This window comes from Leucoraja erinacea, chromosome 15 (genome assembly GCF_028641065.1).
Source record: "Leucoraja erinacea ecotype New England chromosome 15, Leri_hhj_1, whole genome shotgun sequence".
Lineage (NCBI taxonomy): Eukaryota > Metazoa > Chordata > Chondrichthyes > Rajiformes > Rajidae > Leucoraja > Leucoraja erinaceus.
Window position 1 is genome coordinate 32,883,513 of NC_073391.1, and position 17,983 is coordinate 32,901,495.

At 49.7% G+C, this 17,983-nt stretch overlaps 1 protein-coding gene and 1 non-coding gene across 3 annotated transcripts; both read left to right on the forward strand.

Annotated features, from left to right (window-relative positions):
- The first annotated feature begins 1,012 nt into the window (after positions 1–1,012).
- LOC129704154 (palmitoyltransferase ZDHHC16-like) lies at positions 1,013–16,901 on the forward strand. Of its 2 annotated transcripts, XM_055647073.1 has the most exons (11): positions 1,014–1,127; positions 5,261–5,425; positions 5,967–6,275; positions 6,874–7,068; positions 7,968–8,056; positions 9,152–9,180; positions 9,643–9,776; positions 10,862–10,941; positions 12,350–12,473; positions 13,453–13,523; positions 14,537–14,746. In XM_055647073.1, exons 3-11 carry the CDS (start codon positions 6,039–6,041, stop codon positions 14,646–14,648), a joined length of 1,071 nt encoding a protein of 356 aa, XP_055503048.1. In that variant the 5' UTR covers positions 1,014–1,127; positions 5,261–5,425; positions 5,967–6,038; the 3' UTR covers positions 14,649–14,746. The 2 variants fall into 2 exon arrangements, with proteins under 2 accessions (XP_055503047.1, XP_055503048.1); XM_055647072.1 differs by lacking the exon at positions 10,862–10,941 and having other exon boundaries at positions 1,013–1,127; positions 14,537–16,901.
- LOC129704410 (U6 spliceosomal RNA) lies at positions 11,036–11,139 on the forward strand. Its single transcript, XR_008724722.1, has one exon. It is a non-coding gene; the product is annotated as a U6 spliceosomal RNA (small nuclear RNA).
- Positions 16,902–17,983: the final 1,082 nt, after the last annotated feature.

Here is a 17,983-nt window from a genome sequence, read left to right on the forward strand (position 1 = left end):
CAATGCATCACCGATTCCTCACTCCCCTCCATTGAGTCTGTCCAGGGCAAATGATGTCTGCGAAGGGGGCACAGCATCGTCAAGGACTGCTCTCACCCCTGCCACAGACTGTTTACCCTCCTCCCATCTGGGAATCGCTACAGGTCTCTCCGTTGCCGGACCAGCAGGTTCAGGAACAGCTTCCCTACGGCTGTTACAAAACTTAACTCTGCACCTTGGTGATTGCCAGTCACCCCCCCCCCCCCCCCCCAACAATCCTTCCCCCAGAAAAATTGCACTATTGCTAATGTATACATATATATATATTACTGTTCCATTATTCTATGTTCGCTCTTCTGGGTTTCTAACTGCATTTCGTTGTCTCTGTACTATACGCTGCACAATGACAATAAAGAATGAATCTGAATCTGAAGTGCTGGAATAATTTAACGGATCAGGTCGCATGTCTGGTGGAAAATTATGGTCGGATCCCTTCTTTGGTCTGAAGAAGGTCCAGGGTCCAGAACATCCTGTTTTTCCAGAGATGCTGCCTGACCCGCTGAGTTGTTCCAGCACTTTGTGACTGGAACAACTCATGTGGAGTCAAGAAACTGCAGTTCCTTGTCTCTATATAAACTCTGTCTTCTTTGCTTCCAACTCATTTGATTACTTTTATGACTTCAACTCCACTACTGAGCCTTGCAGTCTCCTGTGGGCCGATTGCAGGAAGCATGTTGCGTGTCAGGTTTGTTTGAAAATGCTTCCTGCAATCTGTCCACAAGAGATTGTTGGGCTCAGTCGTGCTGTTGAAGTCATAACATTAATCAAAGGAGTTGGAAGCAGGGATGGCTGAGTTGATGCATTGGGGAGGTGGTAATTGGGTGTCTGCTGGAGCCACCTGAACGCACTTGCCCGACAGGTACTTGGGGCAATCGATTGCATCACGCAGCGATTCGTCCGGCCTTGGAGTGCGGCTGGGTAGGGAGGCATGATGGGAATTGTAGTCCCGCCGCTGGTGACGACGATGGGGGTCGACAGCGGTGAGAACTACAGCTCCCAGAGCGCCCCGCGGCGGGAGGACGGCGCCTTGTCTTTGTTGCCTCAGCTGCAGTGAGGTGAGGCGGCGGGAGAGTGGAGGGCCCTGGCCGGTGAGTGTGGGGACCCGGGAAGCGTGAACTCTTCTCCCTCCATCCTTACCCCTCTCTCCCTCCATCCTTCCCCTCTCTCCATCCCTCCTTCTCCCCCCCCTCGCCTCCTCCTCTTACCCATGCTCCCTACCCTCCCCCTCGCCCACTCCCCCCTCCAGACCAAGCGTGTTTCAGGCTATAAACACACGCACAGTGAGTGCTGGAGTAACTCAGCGGGTCAGGCAGCAGCATCAGTGGACAACGTGGACCCTTCCTTCATCGGGAAGGGCAACGTGAAGAAGGCTCCTAAACCTAAACGTCACCAACCATGAATTGAGAATCGGAGCTACTCAGATTCTGACTTTAATAGATGAATAGGGAGACTTTAGAGGACTATTGGCAAATGGAGCTATACCAACTTGGCCAGCCTGTAATATGGTGGGCCAAAGGGCCTATTTCTATTCTCTGACTATGAAGGATTTGTGTTGTGGTTGAATGTACAAGTCCGGCTTAGTTCTCTTTGATTTGCGAATTGGGCGTTTTGTAAGCATCCAGTAGTTTCATGTTACAGTTATCAGGACAAGTATGTTTTTTATTAAATTCCAGTTTAATTACTTGAATTGAATATCTCTGGGATCAAGGTCTGGTAACATAACCCGAGCACTTTATTTGCAAGGCAGAGGCTCCGTTCTCCATCTACTTTCATTACCTCTTCTGTTTCAGTGACAGAGGTATGCCGATTGTTTAACTATGTCAGGAGATTAGGCTTCCTGGGATGGTTAGGCTCAGTCTGGCGATGAGTATTAAGATCAAGCAGTTTTTAATCTCTGCCACAGAGTTTGGAGAATCGCAGCTTTGTACAGCACAGGAGGAAGCTGTTCAGGCCATCGTATTTATGCTGGATATTTTAAACGGTTCTGGCAGCACAGTAGCACAGCTGGTACAGTTGCTGCCTTACAGCCCCAGAAACCCGGGTTCGATCCTGACTGAGTGTGCTGTCTGTATGGAGTTTGTACGTTCACCCAGTGAGTGTGACCTGTCACTGTGGTGAAGCAGCAGCTCTACTGCTAAGCCGCTGCATCGGATCTGGGAGGGGATTCCAGGCCAGTTTAGGAAGCAATCATTCTTAAAATTAGGGTAATGCAGCACAAAAATGGGCCCTTCAGCCCTAACTCGACCTACACTCCCGCTTGGAGTGTATACTGTCTTTGTGTCCTTGGGCAAGACACTTCACCCACCTTTGCCTGTGTGAATGAGTGATTGGTGGTGGTCGGAGGGGCCGTAGGCGCAGATTAGCAGCCATGCTTCCGTCAGTCTGCCCCAGGACAGCTGTGGCTACAGAAGTAGCTCACCACCACCGAGTGTGACTGAGGAGTGAATGAATAATGCGATGTAAACGCCTTGAGTATCTAGAAAGGCGCTATATAAATCCCACCCATTATTATTATTATTATTACATGCCCCATCCAAGCTAGTCCCTATTACCATGCCGACCAGGATCTACTCTAGTCCTACCTGCCCGCATTTGGCCCATATTCCTCTAAACCTCTCTTCCCCATGTACCTGACCAAATGTATTTTAAATATTGTTATAGTACCTGCCTCAGCAACCTCCTCCGGCAGCTCGTTCCATACGCCCACCAACATAGTGTGGAAAACCTGCCCCTCAGGATATTGTTATACTCCACGGAAACAATGATTTTAATTATTTGATTTAATTGTTTCCGCTTTCATTTGCTTTGAGTTCTATTTTTAAAATTGCCAAGAGTCACGAATGTTTTACTGTGCTATGTCCCCAAATGGAAGAATGACATTCTTACTTGCAGCAACACGACAAGATAGGCAAACATAGTACTCTTTAAACCCCGTAATAAACAACGAAAAAAAGTTCAGTTTAAGAAACAAACAAGCAAATATATCGCTGGCCCTTCACCGACACAGTCCTGAAGCTCCCTCCCCACCCACACCGTGGGATCACCTTTGGCAGAAATGGTTCAAAACCATGGCTCACCGTCACTCGGGTAATTGGGGATGGGTAATAAACGCATTGACAGTAATACTGGTTCCCATTGAGTGGTTTAGTGATGAATGAAGGAGCATGGATGATCAGTGAAGCAAGCCAAGTCTAAGAGCGGCCAACCATCGGGCAAGGGGAACATGGGACATTCGCCCCTTGACAAACGGTGATCATCCTAATGGGAGTCTGGGGAAACCTGGATTAATAGAACAGAAAACAGTACAGCACAGGAACGTGCCCGACGGCCCATCATGTCTGTGCCCAACATGATGCCAAGACCAACTCTTATCTGCCTACACGTGACCCATTCCTCCATTCCCTGTATATCCAAAAGCCTCTTAAAAGCCATTATTAGTGCCTCCACTACCATCCCTGGCAGCATGTTCCTTGCATTCACTACTGTTGTAAAAAGAAACTTGTGCTGCACACCACCTTCAAACTTTGCTCCTCTCACCATCTAGATCTGCCCTCTAGTGTTTAGTATTTCCATGCTGGGAAAGTGGTTTTGACTGCCTACCCAACGTTGCCTCTCTATCCTGTGTAATGATGACACGTTGGTGAAACTGAAATCCCTTTGGCTTTCCTCTCTCCTGCTGGAGGATGTTTTCCATTACTGCGGTGGGAAGAAGGGACGCTGAAGGAAATGGCCCCTTCGGTCTTTGGTGTTGGTGCGTCACCAGTCCACCCACTCTCGGCCATGTGCTGGTTCCTCACCAACAGCTGGCACTCTGCTGTTGGAAGTGTTGGTCTAACCATTCTGTGCCTTTAATTTAAATTTTAAATACAGCATGGCAACAGGCCCTTCGACCTACTGAGTCCAGCGATCACCCTGTACGCTAGCACTATCCACACTAGGGACAAGTTTTACAATATTGCGTGGCACAGCACATAACATAAGCTTTTCACTGTACCTCGGTACATGTGACAATAAACTAAACTGAAGCTTACCAAGCCAATGAACCTACAAATCCGCGTATCTTTGGGATGTGGGAGGAAACTGGAGCACCCGGGGAAAACTACCTAGAGACAGCACCCGAGGTCAGGATCAAACCCGGGTCTCTAGCGCTGTGAGGCAGTAACTCGAGCACTGTAACACTGGAATTGAATTAAACATGTGGAGCAGTGGGAGCAGACTTGAGTGCCCAATCTTCCTACATGTTTGATTTATACATTGCTGATCAAAATCTGTCCAGGATGCAGTAGCTTGAGTTTCACCATGAATTATAGAAGTAATTAGTCTTTATTACTTGGACCTTAATAATTAAGAAGTAAAGTTTAACTGATCTTCTCAAGGTGTAATGGGTTCGGGGTATAAGATCCCTTCCTTCCTTCGCCCAGGATCCAGAGGTTTTTTGCTCGGAGGGCGGTGAGTCATTCTGTTCTCGGGCTTGTGATCGTGTCTGTGCCGCCTCCTCCTGAAAGACTTTGATTCCAGAACGTCCAGCGCGGTTCTCCATGTCGGAGACGAGCTGACGGTCTCTAGCGTAGAAACCCAGCTCGGTCTGTGTCTGTTAACCTGTGTCGGATGACAGGCAATGGAGCGGCGGGTGGCTCCGGGCCGGGTTTTCGGAAGCCAGTGGCAGGGAGGAGTGTGTGGCAGTGGGGGCCATGATGAAAATAAACAGAGGATTTGTATTACTGTCCATCAGAGTGGCGCAGCGGTAGAGTTGCTGCCTCACTGCATCATTTTCTCCAGAGATAATCCACTGAGTTACTCCAGCATTTTGTGTCTATCTTTGGTATTAACCAGCATCTGCAGTTCCTTTTAATTACGTTCTGCTAACATACCTGCTGCGCTTCTGGAAGTAAGAATTTCATTGTTCTGTTTCGGGACATTTGACAATAAAAATGCTCTTGATTCTTGTCCCAGTCTGAAGAAGAGTCCTGACCTGAAACATCACCAATCCATGTTCTCCAGAGTGCTGCCTTAACCGCTGAGTTACTCCAGCACTTTGTATCCATTTCTGCACCCATCCGCCTGGATTAGTTATCCCGTGTACAGTGAAAAGCTTGGTGTGAGCTGTGCCGGGAATAACACTGGCTTAGATGGGGCATCTTGGGGGGTGGGGGTGGGGGCATGGGCAAGTAGGGCCGAAGGGCCTGTGTGACTCTATTAATGATGTTAACTCTTATTGCAGACGTTTCACTTGTGCGCACGAGCAGGTTGACGGGCTTGGTTCTCCAGTACTCGAGTGAGAGAGAGAGGCGCGCAGTGTTACTGCCATGAAATGCCAGGCTCCTGCCACTCCATCACTGCCAGCAGAGTCTCCTCGTGGTACTGTCTGCAGGGCTTCCGTCTGACAGTAAGTGACGTCCCACTCAATGTCTGGATTAGATGTTGAACCGACCTTGTGTATAGTCACAAAGTGCTGGGGTAACTCAGCAGCTCAGGCAGCATCTCTGGAGAACATGAATACTGGAGAATAAGTATAAAGAAGGATCCTGACCCAAAACATCACCTATCCATGTTCTCCTGAGACGCTCCCCAACCCATTGAGTTACTCCAGCGCTGTGTCTTTTTTGGTAAACCGGTATCTACCGTTTGTTGTGTCTCCACTAAATTCCACGCTCTGCTTATTCTCTCGCTTTGCACTGCCTGAAGTGCTCCTACATGGCCAAACACACTCAGCGGCTCAGGCAGCATCTCTGGAGAACACGGACAGGTGACGTTTCAGGTCGGGATCAGTCTGAAGAAGGGTATTGACCCGAAACATCGCCTATCCATGTTCTCCAGAGATGCTGCCTGATCCGTTGAGTTACTCCGGCATTTTGTCTTTTTTGGTCAGCCAGCATCTGCAGTTCCTTGTACCTAACCACGGACTGACTGCTGCTCTCTCTCCTCAGTGAGGCAGCCGAGCCCGTGCGGCGACCCGCGGAGTGGGTGGTGATGCGCGGTGAGTCCTGGCTTGCCGTGCGATGAGGAAGCGGCTGCTGCAGGTGTGCGGCACCATGCGCCTGATGCTGCGTTGCTGCGGGCTGGGGCGCAGGCGGAGATCCCGGCTCCTGCACCGTGCTGCCACGTACTGGACTTACTCCAAGCTGTGCGCCAACTCCCTGCTCTACAACTCCTTCACCAACAGCGACGTGCTCCTCGACTCCCTCTTCGAACCCATTTACTGGCTGGTGGACCATGTAACCCGCTGGTTTGGCGTGGTGAGTATCGTAGTCCAAAGACTCCAGCGTCACAGGATCGTTGCTTTGTGCACTGTCGACCATAGACCTCGTCACCGTGATATACTGCACGGACCCAGGCCCTTCAGCCCAACTTGTCCATGCCGGCCACGATGCCCCATCAATGCTAGTCCCATCCATCTAAACCTATCCTATCCACGCACCTGTCTAACTGTTTCTTCAACATTGCGATAATACCTGCCTCAACTACCTCCTCCGGCAGCTCCTTCCATACACCAACCACCCTTTGTGTGGAAAAAGTTACCTCTCGGTTTCCTTTTAAATCTTTCCCCCTCACCTTAAACCAATGTCCTACATCTCAAAGACGGGCAGGTTTGTGGTTGAATTGCCCCTCATGTGCATGGAGTGGATGAGGTTGTGGGATAACATAGAACTCGCATGAAGGGTCGGCATGGGTTGGGTGACCCAGGGTAATTGTGCCTCGCCTGCTACAGGGATGCTGCAGGGATGGGGGAGGGGGGGGGGGGGGGTGGTTTGGGATGAATACACTTCCTGCCGAGGGAGCCCCTCGCCCCCAGCTCTGCCGCCCTCACCGCCTCCTCCAACCCCTCCCCTGCAGGTGTTTGTGGTCCTGGTGATCGTCCTGACAGCCACCATCGTGCTGATTGTGTACGTGTGCATGCTGCCCGTCATCCTCAGCACCTACCCGGCCGGCTGGGTGGCCTGGCACCTCTGCTACGGCCACTGGAACCTGGTGCAGATCATCTTCCACTACTACAAGGCCGTGCGCACGCTGCCCGGGCAGCCCACACAGGTAGGGGCTCTCCCCACAGGGGCACGCGGGGGAGGGGGAGGTGGGGGGCATCCGCAAGGGTCCTGGCCTCAGCATTGTGCTTGGGGGGGGGGGAGGCTGATACAGGATGGGTGGGATGGGGGTGTGGGAGGGCCATCTCAGTGGGGGGATGTGAGGGGGGGGGGAGAAAGGGGGATGGCTGGGGTGTATAGAGGGGGGCCAGTAGGGGGAGGAGTGGAGGAAGAGGGGGTCTCGGTGGTGGATGGATGAGGGATCGACAGGGTCTCGGAGGAGCGATGGGTAGAGTCACATAGGGTGAATGGGTGGGAATGGCCACAGGTTAATTTTATCATCAGGGTCTATTGAGGTGGAATGGGGGCGGGGGAACAATTTTATCAAAGGAGTCATGGGGGGAAGCAGGGAAATGGGACACTGTTGTCACCACAACCATCAGGAAATGGACGGAGGGCATTGGAATTTGGCTCAGGACCACTATGGGATAGATAAGGGACGGAGTGGATCTTGGTTTGGGCTCAGTGTCATTGAAGGTGAGGATGGGGTTTTGATTTGCCCTGTGCATGTGTGATGGGGCAGTGTAGAGGGAGCTTCACTGTATCTAACCCGTGCTGTCCCTGCTATGGGAGTGTGTGATGGGACAATGTATACCAAGGGTTCTCAACCTGGGGTAGATTTCGCCTACCCAGGGGGTACATTTTTTCTCATTGACTGACTGTGTTTGGTTCTGGTATACCGGTATCTGTTCATCATTAGTTGTTCACAAATAAGTGAAATAACTTTGTCATGTGCTATTAAAGTTGCCAGAGATAAGTTGGGAACCCCTGGTGTAGAGGGAGTGTCACTGCTTCTAAGTAACTTTGTACCAACTCCACATTTTAAATGGTTTCTCCTTGTCCATGCAGGGTAAAAGCGACATTCCGATGGTCTCTATCTGCAGGAAGTGTATTAATCCCAAGCCACCTCGAGCCCATCACTGCAGCATCTGTAACCGGTAAGACGAGGCCCAATGTTCCCGGGTGGGGAGGGTGAGTCGGTGGCTTGGTGCCTGGGGTGGAGGGAAGTCACCTTGTATCTCTTAGCTGCGGTTACCCCAAGGACTGCGGGCGGCACTGTGTCCGGCCTGATACAGCGGCTGCCTCACGGCGTCAGAGAACCGGGTTCGATCCCGACCTCAGCTGCTGCCTGTGTGTAGATGTTGCACGTTCTCCCTGTGACTGTGTGGGTTTCCTCCCACGTCTCAAAGATGTGCCGGTTTGTAGATTAGTAGATCTCTGTAAATTGCCTCTAGTGTGTTGGGAGTGGATGTGAAAATGGGAAAACAGAACTAGTGTGAACAAGTGATCACTGGTTGGTGGGCCGAAGGGCCTGTTACCGCGTTGTATCGCTAAACACAAAATAACTGTTGCTGTGCCCAGGGACTCTGCTCACAAACTCAGTCTGGGACTGGGTGCTGTCTGAAAGGTCTGTCTGAGCAGATTCAATGGCAGCTTTCCAAAGGGAAATTGCAGTAACCCCTTGTTTTCGCGGATGTCTTTGTATCGGATTACGGTTATAGCGGGCGGACCTGCTGACCTTCACCGCCAGGCTGGGCTGTAGATGCCACCTCTGGCTCACACCGCCACCGTGGCGCGCGCCCCCTCACCTGCATTCTGGTCACCCACGACCATTGACTCCGCCGATCCTCACCTCTCCCCTGGGCACCAACAGGCGGGGCCGACAATTTACCTGGATTCCAGACCCAGGCCCGGACCGAGAGTCTGAAGAAGGGTCTCGAACCCAAACGTCAAGTATCCATGTTTTCCAGAGATGCTGCCTGACCCGCTGAGTTACTCCAGCACTTTGTGCCCTTTAACCAGCATCTGCAGTTGTTTGTTTCGACTACTTATACAATGATAATCCCTTACTCGCTTATAGCGGACAACCGTCAATAACGGACACCATTCCCCCGCTACGGTCCTTTATAATGAGGGTTTACTGCACTTAAATGGGTAAAATAAATGACTGGGGGTGATGGATGTGGGTGAAGCTAGACTCAGGCCTTAACTTGTACAATATAACCATTAATTTGGCATGTTCTGTTTTCCAGATGTGTCTTGAAGATGGATCATCATTGTCGTATCCTTGTTTCAATCTCTTTTGTACATGTTTTTAATGTGGAATAGTGGGTGGAGGTGATCAGACTCAGGTACAAGTTTGTTTAAGAAGGGTCAGCTGATGCTGGAAAATCGAAGGTAGACAAAAAAGCTGGAGAAACTCAGCGGGTGAGGCAGCATCTATGGAGCAGAGGAGGAGAACCTCTTCACCTGGAGACTCCATTGATGCTGCCTCACCCGCTGAGTTTCCCCAGCGTTTTGGTCAGACTCGGGTACACAGTCCATGCACTGCACTGATCCCGTCACGCACTCCCAGGGCAGGGACAGCACGGATTTGATACATACTGATGGTACTGGCTCGAAGGGCCGAATGGCCTCCTCCTGCACCTATTTTCTATAATGGAGCTGGTTTAGGGGGTGAGGGAGGGAGCTGTGGCTCAGATAACTCCTTGTGTTCAGCGTTGCCTCCTTGACTGCGGCACAGCCTGGCTGAATAACTGCGTTGGTCACTACAATCACCGCTACTTCTTCTCCTTCTGCCTGTTTATGACGCTGGGCTGCATCTACTGCAGCGTGAGCAGCAGGGAGATGTTTGTGGACGCCTACCTCACCATCAACGTAAGCAACTGCTCCGGGCGTAGGCTGTACATGCAGGCATTCCCTGCCTCGCCATCCTCTTCAGACTTTAGAGACACAGCGCGGAAATAGGCCCTTCGGCCCACCAAGACCGTACCCACCAGCGATCACCCCCCCGTACACTAGCACTATCCTACACACTAGGGACAATTTACAGAAGCCAACCTACCAACATGTACGTCTGTGGAGGAAACCAGAGCACCCGGGCAAAATCCATGCGGTCACAAGGTGAACGTACAAACTCCGTACACACAGCACCCGTAGTCAGGATCGAACACGGGTGTCTGGCGCTGTGAGGCAGCAACTCCAACGCTGTGCCACTGTGCTGCCCCCTGCAGGAAGGATGTTTATCACGGGGACGGGTGGCTGCGCTGTGCTGTGCTGTGCTGGCCCTCCTCCCACAACAGGGGAACACATTCACAGTACTGTGTGTGTGCTTCTGCTCCCTCGAGTACAGGAACAATGTCATTAAAGGACAATAAAATGCTTGAGGAGCTCAGTGGGTCAGGCAGCATCTCTGATAGATGACGGTTTGAGTTGGCACCCTTCTTTGGACTCTTCCGTCCCACCCCGAAACGTCCCCTATCCATGTCCTCCTGAGGCTGCCTGACCCGCTGAGTTTTAACTGTTCCTACATCTCCCTCTGGCAGCTCATCCAGGTACGGACTCCCCTCTGACTAAAAAGCTGCCCCAAACCCCTCTGAAATCTCTCCCCTCTCGCCGTAAGCTTATGGCCTCCAGTTTTAGAATCCTCTACCCTGCGAAAAGTGACTGTAAGCGTTCATTTTCTCCATGCCCCTCGTGTTCTTGTACACCTCAATGAGGTCACCCTTCAGGAGTGGCACAGGAGTAGAGCGTTTTCCCTACTCTACCTCTTGCCTGATGGGAGAGGGGAGAAGAGGAGTGACTGGGGTGAGATGATCCTTGATTCTGCTGCTGTCCAAGCCGAGGCAGCATGAAGTGCAGATGGTGCGGATGGGGGCCATCTTGTACGCAGTGGGCAAGTTTGGTTGGAGGGCCTGTTTCCGTGCTGTGCGACTGACTCTCTTTCTTTCTCTCACACATAGATGGCCACCGTAGCTCCCACCATCTCGTTCCGAGAAAAGGCTTTCCACAAAGCCATCATTTACCTCTGGGTTCTCTGCAGGTCAGCGCTCTCCTCCTGATGTCCACCTCGCATGCGGGATCTCAGCACAAAGTTGTAGCTATCTTTGAGTAAGAGCCATGACTTGCAACGAGCCAAGATCTTCACAGCAATTATACTAAAATTGGAACAACGCAGAGAAGATCCACACGGCCCTTGCTCAAGGATAATACACCGATTCGTGAAACGTTCCATGTTGTTAAGAGTGCGGAGTAGATATACAAGGATGTTGCCGGGACTCGATGGTCTGAGCTATAGGGAGAGGTTGGAGCACGAGGCTTATAGAGATGTATCTTATAGAGGTGTATCATAGCATGAGGGGAATAGGGTAATTGCACAGAATCTTTTACCCAGAGTTAAAGAATCAAGAACCAGAGGACATAGGTTTAACGTGAGAGGGAAAAGATTTAATAGGAACCTGAGGGGTACCTTTTTCACTCAGATGGTGGCGAGCATGTGGAACAAGCTGCCAGAGGAGGTAGTTGAGCCAAAATAGCCTTTAATAGACATTTGGACAGGGACATGGACAGGAAAGGTTTAGAGGGATGTGGGCCACGAGCAGGGAGGTGGGGCTAATGTAGATGTGGCATCTTGGTCAGCATGGACGAGTTGGGCTGAAGGGCCTGTTTCCGTGCTATATGACTGCGATGTAGGGCGGGATGTTTGCAGGATGTGATCAGGTGCCCATCCATCATGTGAGCTCCATCCAAGACCCGTAAAAAACCAACCTCCCTTCCATTGACTGTCTACACCAGGCTGCCTCGACAAGGCCACCAGTCTAATCAAGGACCAGTCTCGTCCCGGTCACTCCCTCTTCTCCCCTCTCCCATCGGGCAAGAGGTGCAGAAGTGTGGAAATGCACAGCTTCACATTCAGGGACAGTTTCTTCCCAGCTGTTATCAGGCAACTGAACCATCCTATCACCAACTAGAAAGCAGTCCTGAACCATGTACATCATCGGAGACCCTCAGATTATCTTTATCTGACGTTACTGGACCATCTTGCACTATCTTCCCTTTATCCTGTATATATACACTAGACAGCTTAATTGTAATCATGTATAGTTCTTAAGTTCATGTTCATAAGTAAAAGGAGCAGAATTAGGCCATTCAGCCCATTGTCTACTACACCATTCAATCTTTACCTCTCAACCCCGTTCTCCTGATTTCTCTCGACACCCGTACTAATCAAGAATCTCTGCCTTCAAAATATCCATTAATTATAAAAAATGAAAGGAAAATGATCCATATTGTCTTTCTGCTGACTGGATAGCAGACATGACAATAATAAATTAAACTAAGTTGACATCTCCCTCACCCCACCCTTGTCCGCAGCTCCGGAGACCCTGGGTGCTTGAGTGGGCTTTGTTTGGCAGTGCCGTTAATGCATCCCCCTCTCTCTCTCCCGCCAGCTCGGTGGCTCTGGCCCTCTGCGGCCTCACTCTGTGGCACATGGTACTTATCATGTGTGGGGAAACCAGTATCGAGAGGCACATCAACAAGAAGGAACGGCAGAGACAGCAGCAGAAGGGTCGGGTAAGTTCCGTCCCGTTTCGGGACATAATAACAATAGTCGCTGAAGTTTAGAAGGATGAGGGGGGAGATCTCACTGATAGTTACCGAACAGTGAAAGGCCTGGATGTGGAAAGGATGTTTCCTCTAGTGGGAGAGTCTAGGGCCAGAGGCCACAGCCTCAGAATAAAAGGGATGTACCTTTAGAAAGGAGATGATGAGGAATTTCTTTAGACAGAGGATGGTGAGCCTGTGGAATTCATTGCCACAGACAGCTGTGGAGGCCAAGTCAATGAATATTTTAAGGTGTAGATTGACATAATCTTGATTAGTAAGGGTATCGGGGGTTGTGGGATGAAGGCAGGAGACTGGGATTGTGAAGGGAAAATAGATCAGTCATGACTGAATGGCGGAGTAGACTCCCTTACTAATCAAGAATCTGTTAATCTCTGCTTTAAAAATACCCAGTGAGTTGGCCTCCAGTCTTCTGTGGCAGTAAATTCGTCCCCCTCTGACTTAAGAAATTCCTCCTCGTCTCCTTTCTAAATGTACGTCCTTTTATCCTGGGGCTCTGGCCTCTGGTCCTAGACTCTCCCGCTCTATCCAGGCCTTTCACTGACCTTTGGAGACCTGGTGGAGATAGAGTCGGGTGGGAGACCTCCTTGGTGGTCCACTCAAAGGCCTGGCCAAGTTGGCTGTTCACAGGTCCAGGCAGTGGGCTGTTGGTCACCCAGGCCGACTGCCTGCCCCCCTTCCGAGGACGAGTCCTTGAAGAGGGAGCCCACGGTGTTCACTGGCTCTCCCGAGTCCTTCTGGTGAGTGCCACAGGGGCGGGAGTTTTGTGGGGGGGGAGGGTATTCACTTAACATTGGAGTATTCAATCTTCAGACCATGAGTTGTAAGCTACCCAAGTGGAATAAGAGGTGCTGCTCCTCCAGCTGAACTCTAGTTGTCTCTCACCCGCTATTCCCAGCATTTTTACATTGTCCTTCTCTCCGAACAGGTTTTCCGAAATCCATTTCACGCGGGAAAACTGAACAACTTGAAAATATTTCTGGGAATAGAAAAACGGAGGTAAAATTCGTTAAAGTGGGGGAGAGTGTGTCTTGAGAGGGGGTGGAGATGGGCTGTTGAAGATCTGCTATGATTCTTCCTTGCGTACACACCACGGTTGTGGGGACAGGTTTAGGTTTATTATCGTCACGTTTACCGAGGTACAGTGAAAAGCTTTTGTTGTGTGCAAATAAGTGAAATAACTTTGTCATGTCATGTGCTAACCGGTCAGTGGAAAGAATCTGTGGAAAAATACATGATTATAATTGAGCCATCCACATGATATAGCAAATAATGTTTAGTGCAAGATAAAAGCCAGTAAATAATAGACAATAGGTGCAGGAGTAGGCCATTCGGCCCTTCGAGCCAGCACCGCCATTCAATATGATCATGGCTGATCATCCCCAATCAGTACCCCGTTCCTGCCTTCTTCCCATATCCCCCTGACTCTGCTATTTTTTAGAGACCTATATAGCTCTCTCTTGAAAGCATCCAGAGAACCTGCCTCCACCGCCCTCTGAGGCAGAGAATTCCACACTCACCACTCTCTGTGAGAAAAAGTTCCTCATCTCCGTTCTGAATGGCTTACTCCCTATTCTTAAAGTCCGATTAAAGATAGTCCGAGGGTTTCCAATGAGGTAGATATTAGCTTGGGACCGCTCTCTAGTTGCGTGCTATCCAACCGATCAGATGATGCTATACATAGATACAATCAAGTCAAACTCAAGTTCAACAGGTAGAGCAAAGGGGAAGATGGAGTGCAGAATATAGTTCTCAGCATTGTAGTGCACCAGTTCCAGAGACAAAGTCCAATGTCCACAATGGGGTAGAGGTGAATCGGACAATATCCTAGCAAATGGAAGGACCGTTCCGAAGCCTGGTAACAGAGGGGAAGAATATGTTCCTGAGTCGGGTGGTGTGCACTTCTAAGCTTCTGTACCTCCTGCCGGATGGGAGCGGGGAGGAGGAGGAATGACTGGGGAGGTGAGTGCGGTAATGACTGTTGTATTAATGCACATCCTCCTGTGTTGCAGCCACTGGGTCACTCGTTTGCTGCTCCCTTCCTCACACCTTCCTTACGGAGATGGAATGGTGTGGACACTCCCGGCACCCTTCACTGTGGACAAGACAATCTTGGCGATTTGATGAGGGGGGGGGCGGGGGGGGAGAGGTGGACGCAGAAGCAATGGAGCAGATATCTTTGTTCAGTAGGAAGAGGACCTGTGAAATGCAGGGACTGAGGACTTAACCCGCTCTCCAGCGAAGGGGGGAAAAGGAACCCTGGAACAGAAACCGATCCAGTGACTGCTCACTGCTCCTCGCGTTCAAAGGGAATAGTTATACGCTCAGCAAAGCATAAAAGGCCACAGTAGCTGAACATTACTCACACCATGAAGCTGTGCTTCACAGGACGGGAGTCAGCAGCGAGTTTTGCTTGCTTTTATACCCGCCAACGTTTATGTTCAGACTAATCGAGAGCCAACGTCACAAATAGCTATAACCTCCCACAGGTGTAAAAAATGACTTCCTTTCCTCAAGGCGCTGTCAAATGGAAGTGAGAAGGTGAGGTTGTGCTGGGAGGAGTTCCTCGTAATCACTGGGATTTAACTTGCTAGGAACGCACAAGCAAGGTTGCAGGAGGCTGAGGTGAAGTAGGAACCAAAACCCCTCTCACCATTCATACAGTTGGGGCGGAGGGGGCTAGAGAGAAATCTATTTCACTTTGCTGAATAGAGTTCCTGCGACTGGAGAGGCAGGTGCTGCTTTACAAGAAAAAAAGACGCAAAGTGCTGAAACGTTTCAGCACAGTGACACAGTGCCAGAGACCCGGTTCCAATCCTATCTGTGTGAAGTTTGGTCACGTTCTCCCTGTGACCGTGTGGGTTTTCCCCGAATGCTCGGGTGCTCCGGTTTCCTCCCACATCCCAAAGACATGCAGGTTTGTAGGTTAATTGGCTTTGGTGAAATTGTAAATTGTCCCTAGTGTGTAGGATTGTGCTAGTGTACGGGGGGATCGCTGGTCAGTGCAGACTCAGTGGGCCAAAGGGCCTGTTCCAGCGCTGTATCTCTAGTCAGGCAACATCTCTGGAAAACATCGATAGGTGATATTTCTTGACCCAACCCGAAACATCGGCAGATTATGTCCTCCTGAGGTGCTGCTTGATCTACTGATTTCTTTCAGCACTTTTGAGTCTTTTATTTTCTGAATGAAGACCTTGTTTGTATCCAAGAGGGTTGCGAATAATTTGCTTCCCACTTCTGCAGTTTAAAAGCGTGTGAGTGACTAGATGCGATCCATGACCTTAACACAGCTTTGGTGAGTGTGTGTGCACGTGCGTCCCCAGGTGCGTATGTATGTAGCCTGTTTGTGTGGTGCGTAAGTGTGTGAAAGTCACACGCATCAATCACCTTGCTACAAGCATCTCCCTGCCTCACAGTGGAAAGGAGGTGAAGGATTCAGTGATCATTTCCTTTATTATTGGTGTTTGGCTATTGCAGTTATATAATTTAATGATTATTGTTGTAAACATTGTCATTTGTTTTGTGGGTCATTTGTTTTGTCAAGTTTACTACAAATCACACTTTAGTTACTCTGGCAGCTCTAAAGTGCATTGGAGATGTTTGGAGTGTGTCCTCCGAGTTACTCCTCTCACTGAAGGAAATGGGTGTCCCACTTGCACAGGGATGGTGAAGTCAAGGAGCAACAGCGTCAGGAGCTCCTTATTAGGGCAGAAACAGTTGGCTGTCGTTGCCAATGCAAGCTACTTGGTGCTACCAGAACAGGAACCAGTCAGCTCAGCCCACAAATCACCAGCTCCCTCACTCTTCTGAGCCAGAGTCCACAAGCTGGGTTGCAGCTGCACCTGCACCTATAATCCCAGCAGTCACACTCAGGTACTTGTCACTTGAAGCTGGCCCTCACAAACATTAGTGGTAGACTTATGTCCAACTACATTGGTAAAATGTTTCTTCTCTTGAGCTTGGGATAGGGCAAGTGCTTTTAGTGAAAGTAATGTTTTGTTATTTGCCCAGCTGGGTTAATTTTGTGAAATGCTATTTCTCTCAAGATAGAAATCCATGTAAAACAGCCTGGGTTAAATACCTTCAGATTCATATGCTGCTCTCACGATGTCTCGGAATAAGTCAAGACTTGTTTTGAGTCAGAGCTACTGAAGAATCTAGGATTTCTATACGTGTATAGTCGAGCACCACATTTTTTAAACTTCACTCGTGTTCTCTCTTTCAGCATCTGTTCAAATGCTACCACAATACCATCCTTGTTTCATCAGTCATCTAATGTACTTCCAATAACTGCAAGATTTGTACCGTTTAAACTTTGGTGAATTTCAGTGTAATGGCAACCAGCATCTCCTACAAATAAATCTTAATTGTTGACAATTTTCACAACAGCGATATCTTTCTTTAGTTGGCCAAGCTGGAAATTTGTTACAACTCGCCCTCATCTCAATGTGGAAAGTTAAAGGAAAACTTAAAATCTGCTTTTAAATATTGTTAAGAATGGGGCATTCTCTGCACATAGAAGGAAGTCTGCCCCTACTTTAAGCTGGCTTTTACAATCTACCAACCTCCTACTCATTTTGCACATCCTGTTCATTAGTTTAATCATTTAAGAACATTTCAGGCAGAAATGTTGATTAGACCTACACTACATGTTTCACAAACCTATGAGGATGGAATTAAATCTGACACCAACCCTCACTACCCCCAATGGTAGGGTCTGCAGCTGGGCAGATGTTCAGTGAGTTATGCCCCCTTACCCAAGATTGCAGAAAAAAAATTAAGCTTACTCGGAGCTACAGACTGCACCAGTGACTAGCCTTTTGAGATGCACCCGAAGGAAACCTTATGAGATACAGGTCCTTCAGCCCACTGAATCTGCACTGACCAGTGATCACCCCGTACACTAACACCTACACACCAGGGATAATTTTACAACTTACGAAAGCGAAATTAACCTACAAACCTGTACGTCTTTAGAATGTGGGAGCACCCAGAGAAAATCCACACGGTCACAGGAACAACTTACAAACTCGGTACAGGCAGCACCCATAGTCAGGATCGAACCCAGGCTCTGGCACTGTAATAATGTCCCTGTCCCACTTAGGAAACCTGAATGGAAACCTCTGGAGACTTTGCGCCCCACCCAAGGTTTCCGTGCGGTTCCCGGAGGTTTTGCAACCTCCGGGAACCGCACGGAAACCTTCGGATGGGGCGCAAAGTCTCCAGCGGTTTCCGTTCAGGTTTCCCCAAGTGGGACAGGGGCTTAACCGCTGCATCACTGTGCTGCCCAATTTCCCTCTAGTGGCCAAACGCAGGCAGGAGGGACATGTTGGTTGATGTGGGCCAAATGGCCTGTTTCCACGCTGTATGATATGATGACCCATTGTGGCTTGTGGGAATCAGCCGTATGTAAAATAACCATTTCATACATTTAATGTGCTTCGTTGATTGTCGTGGCT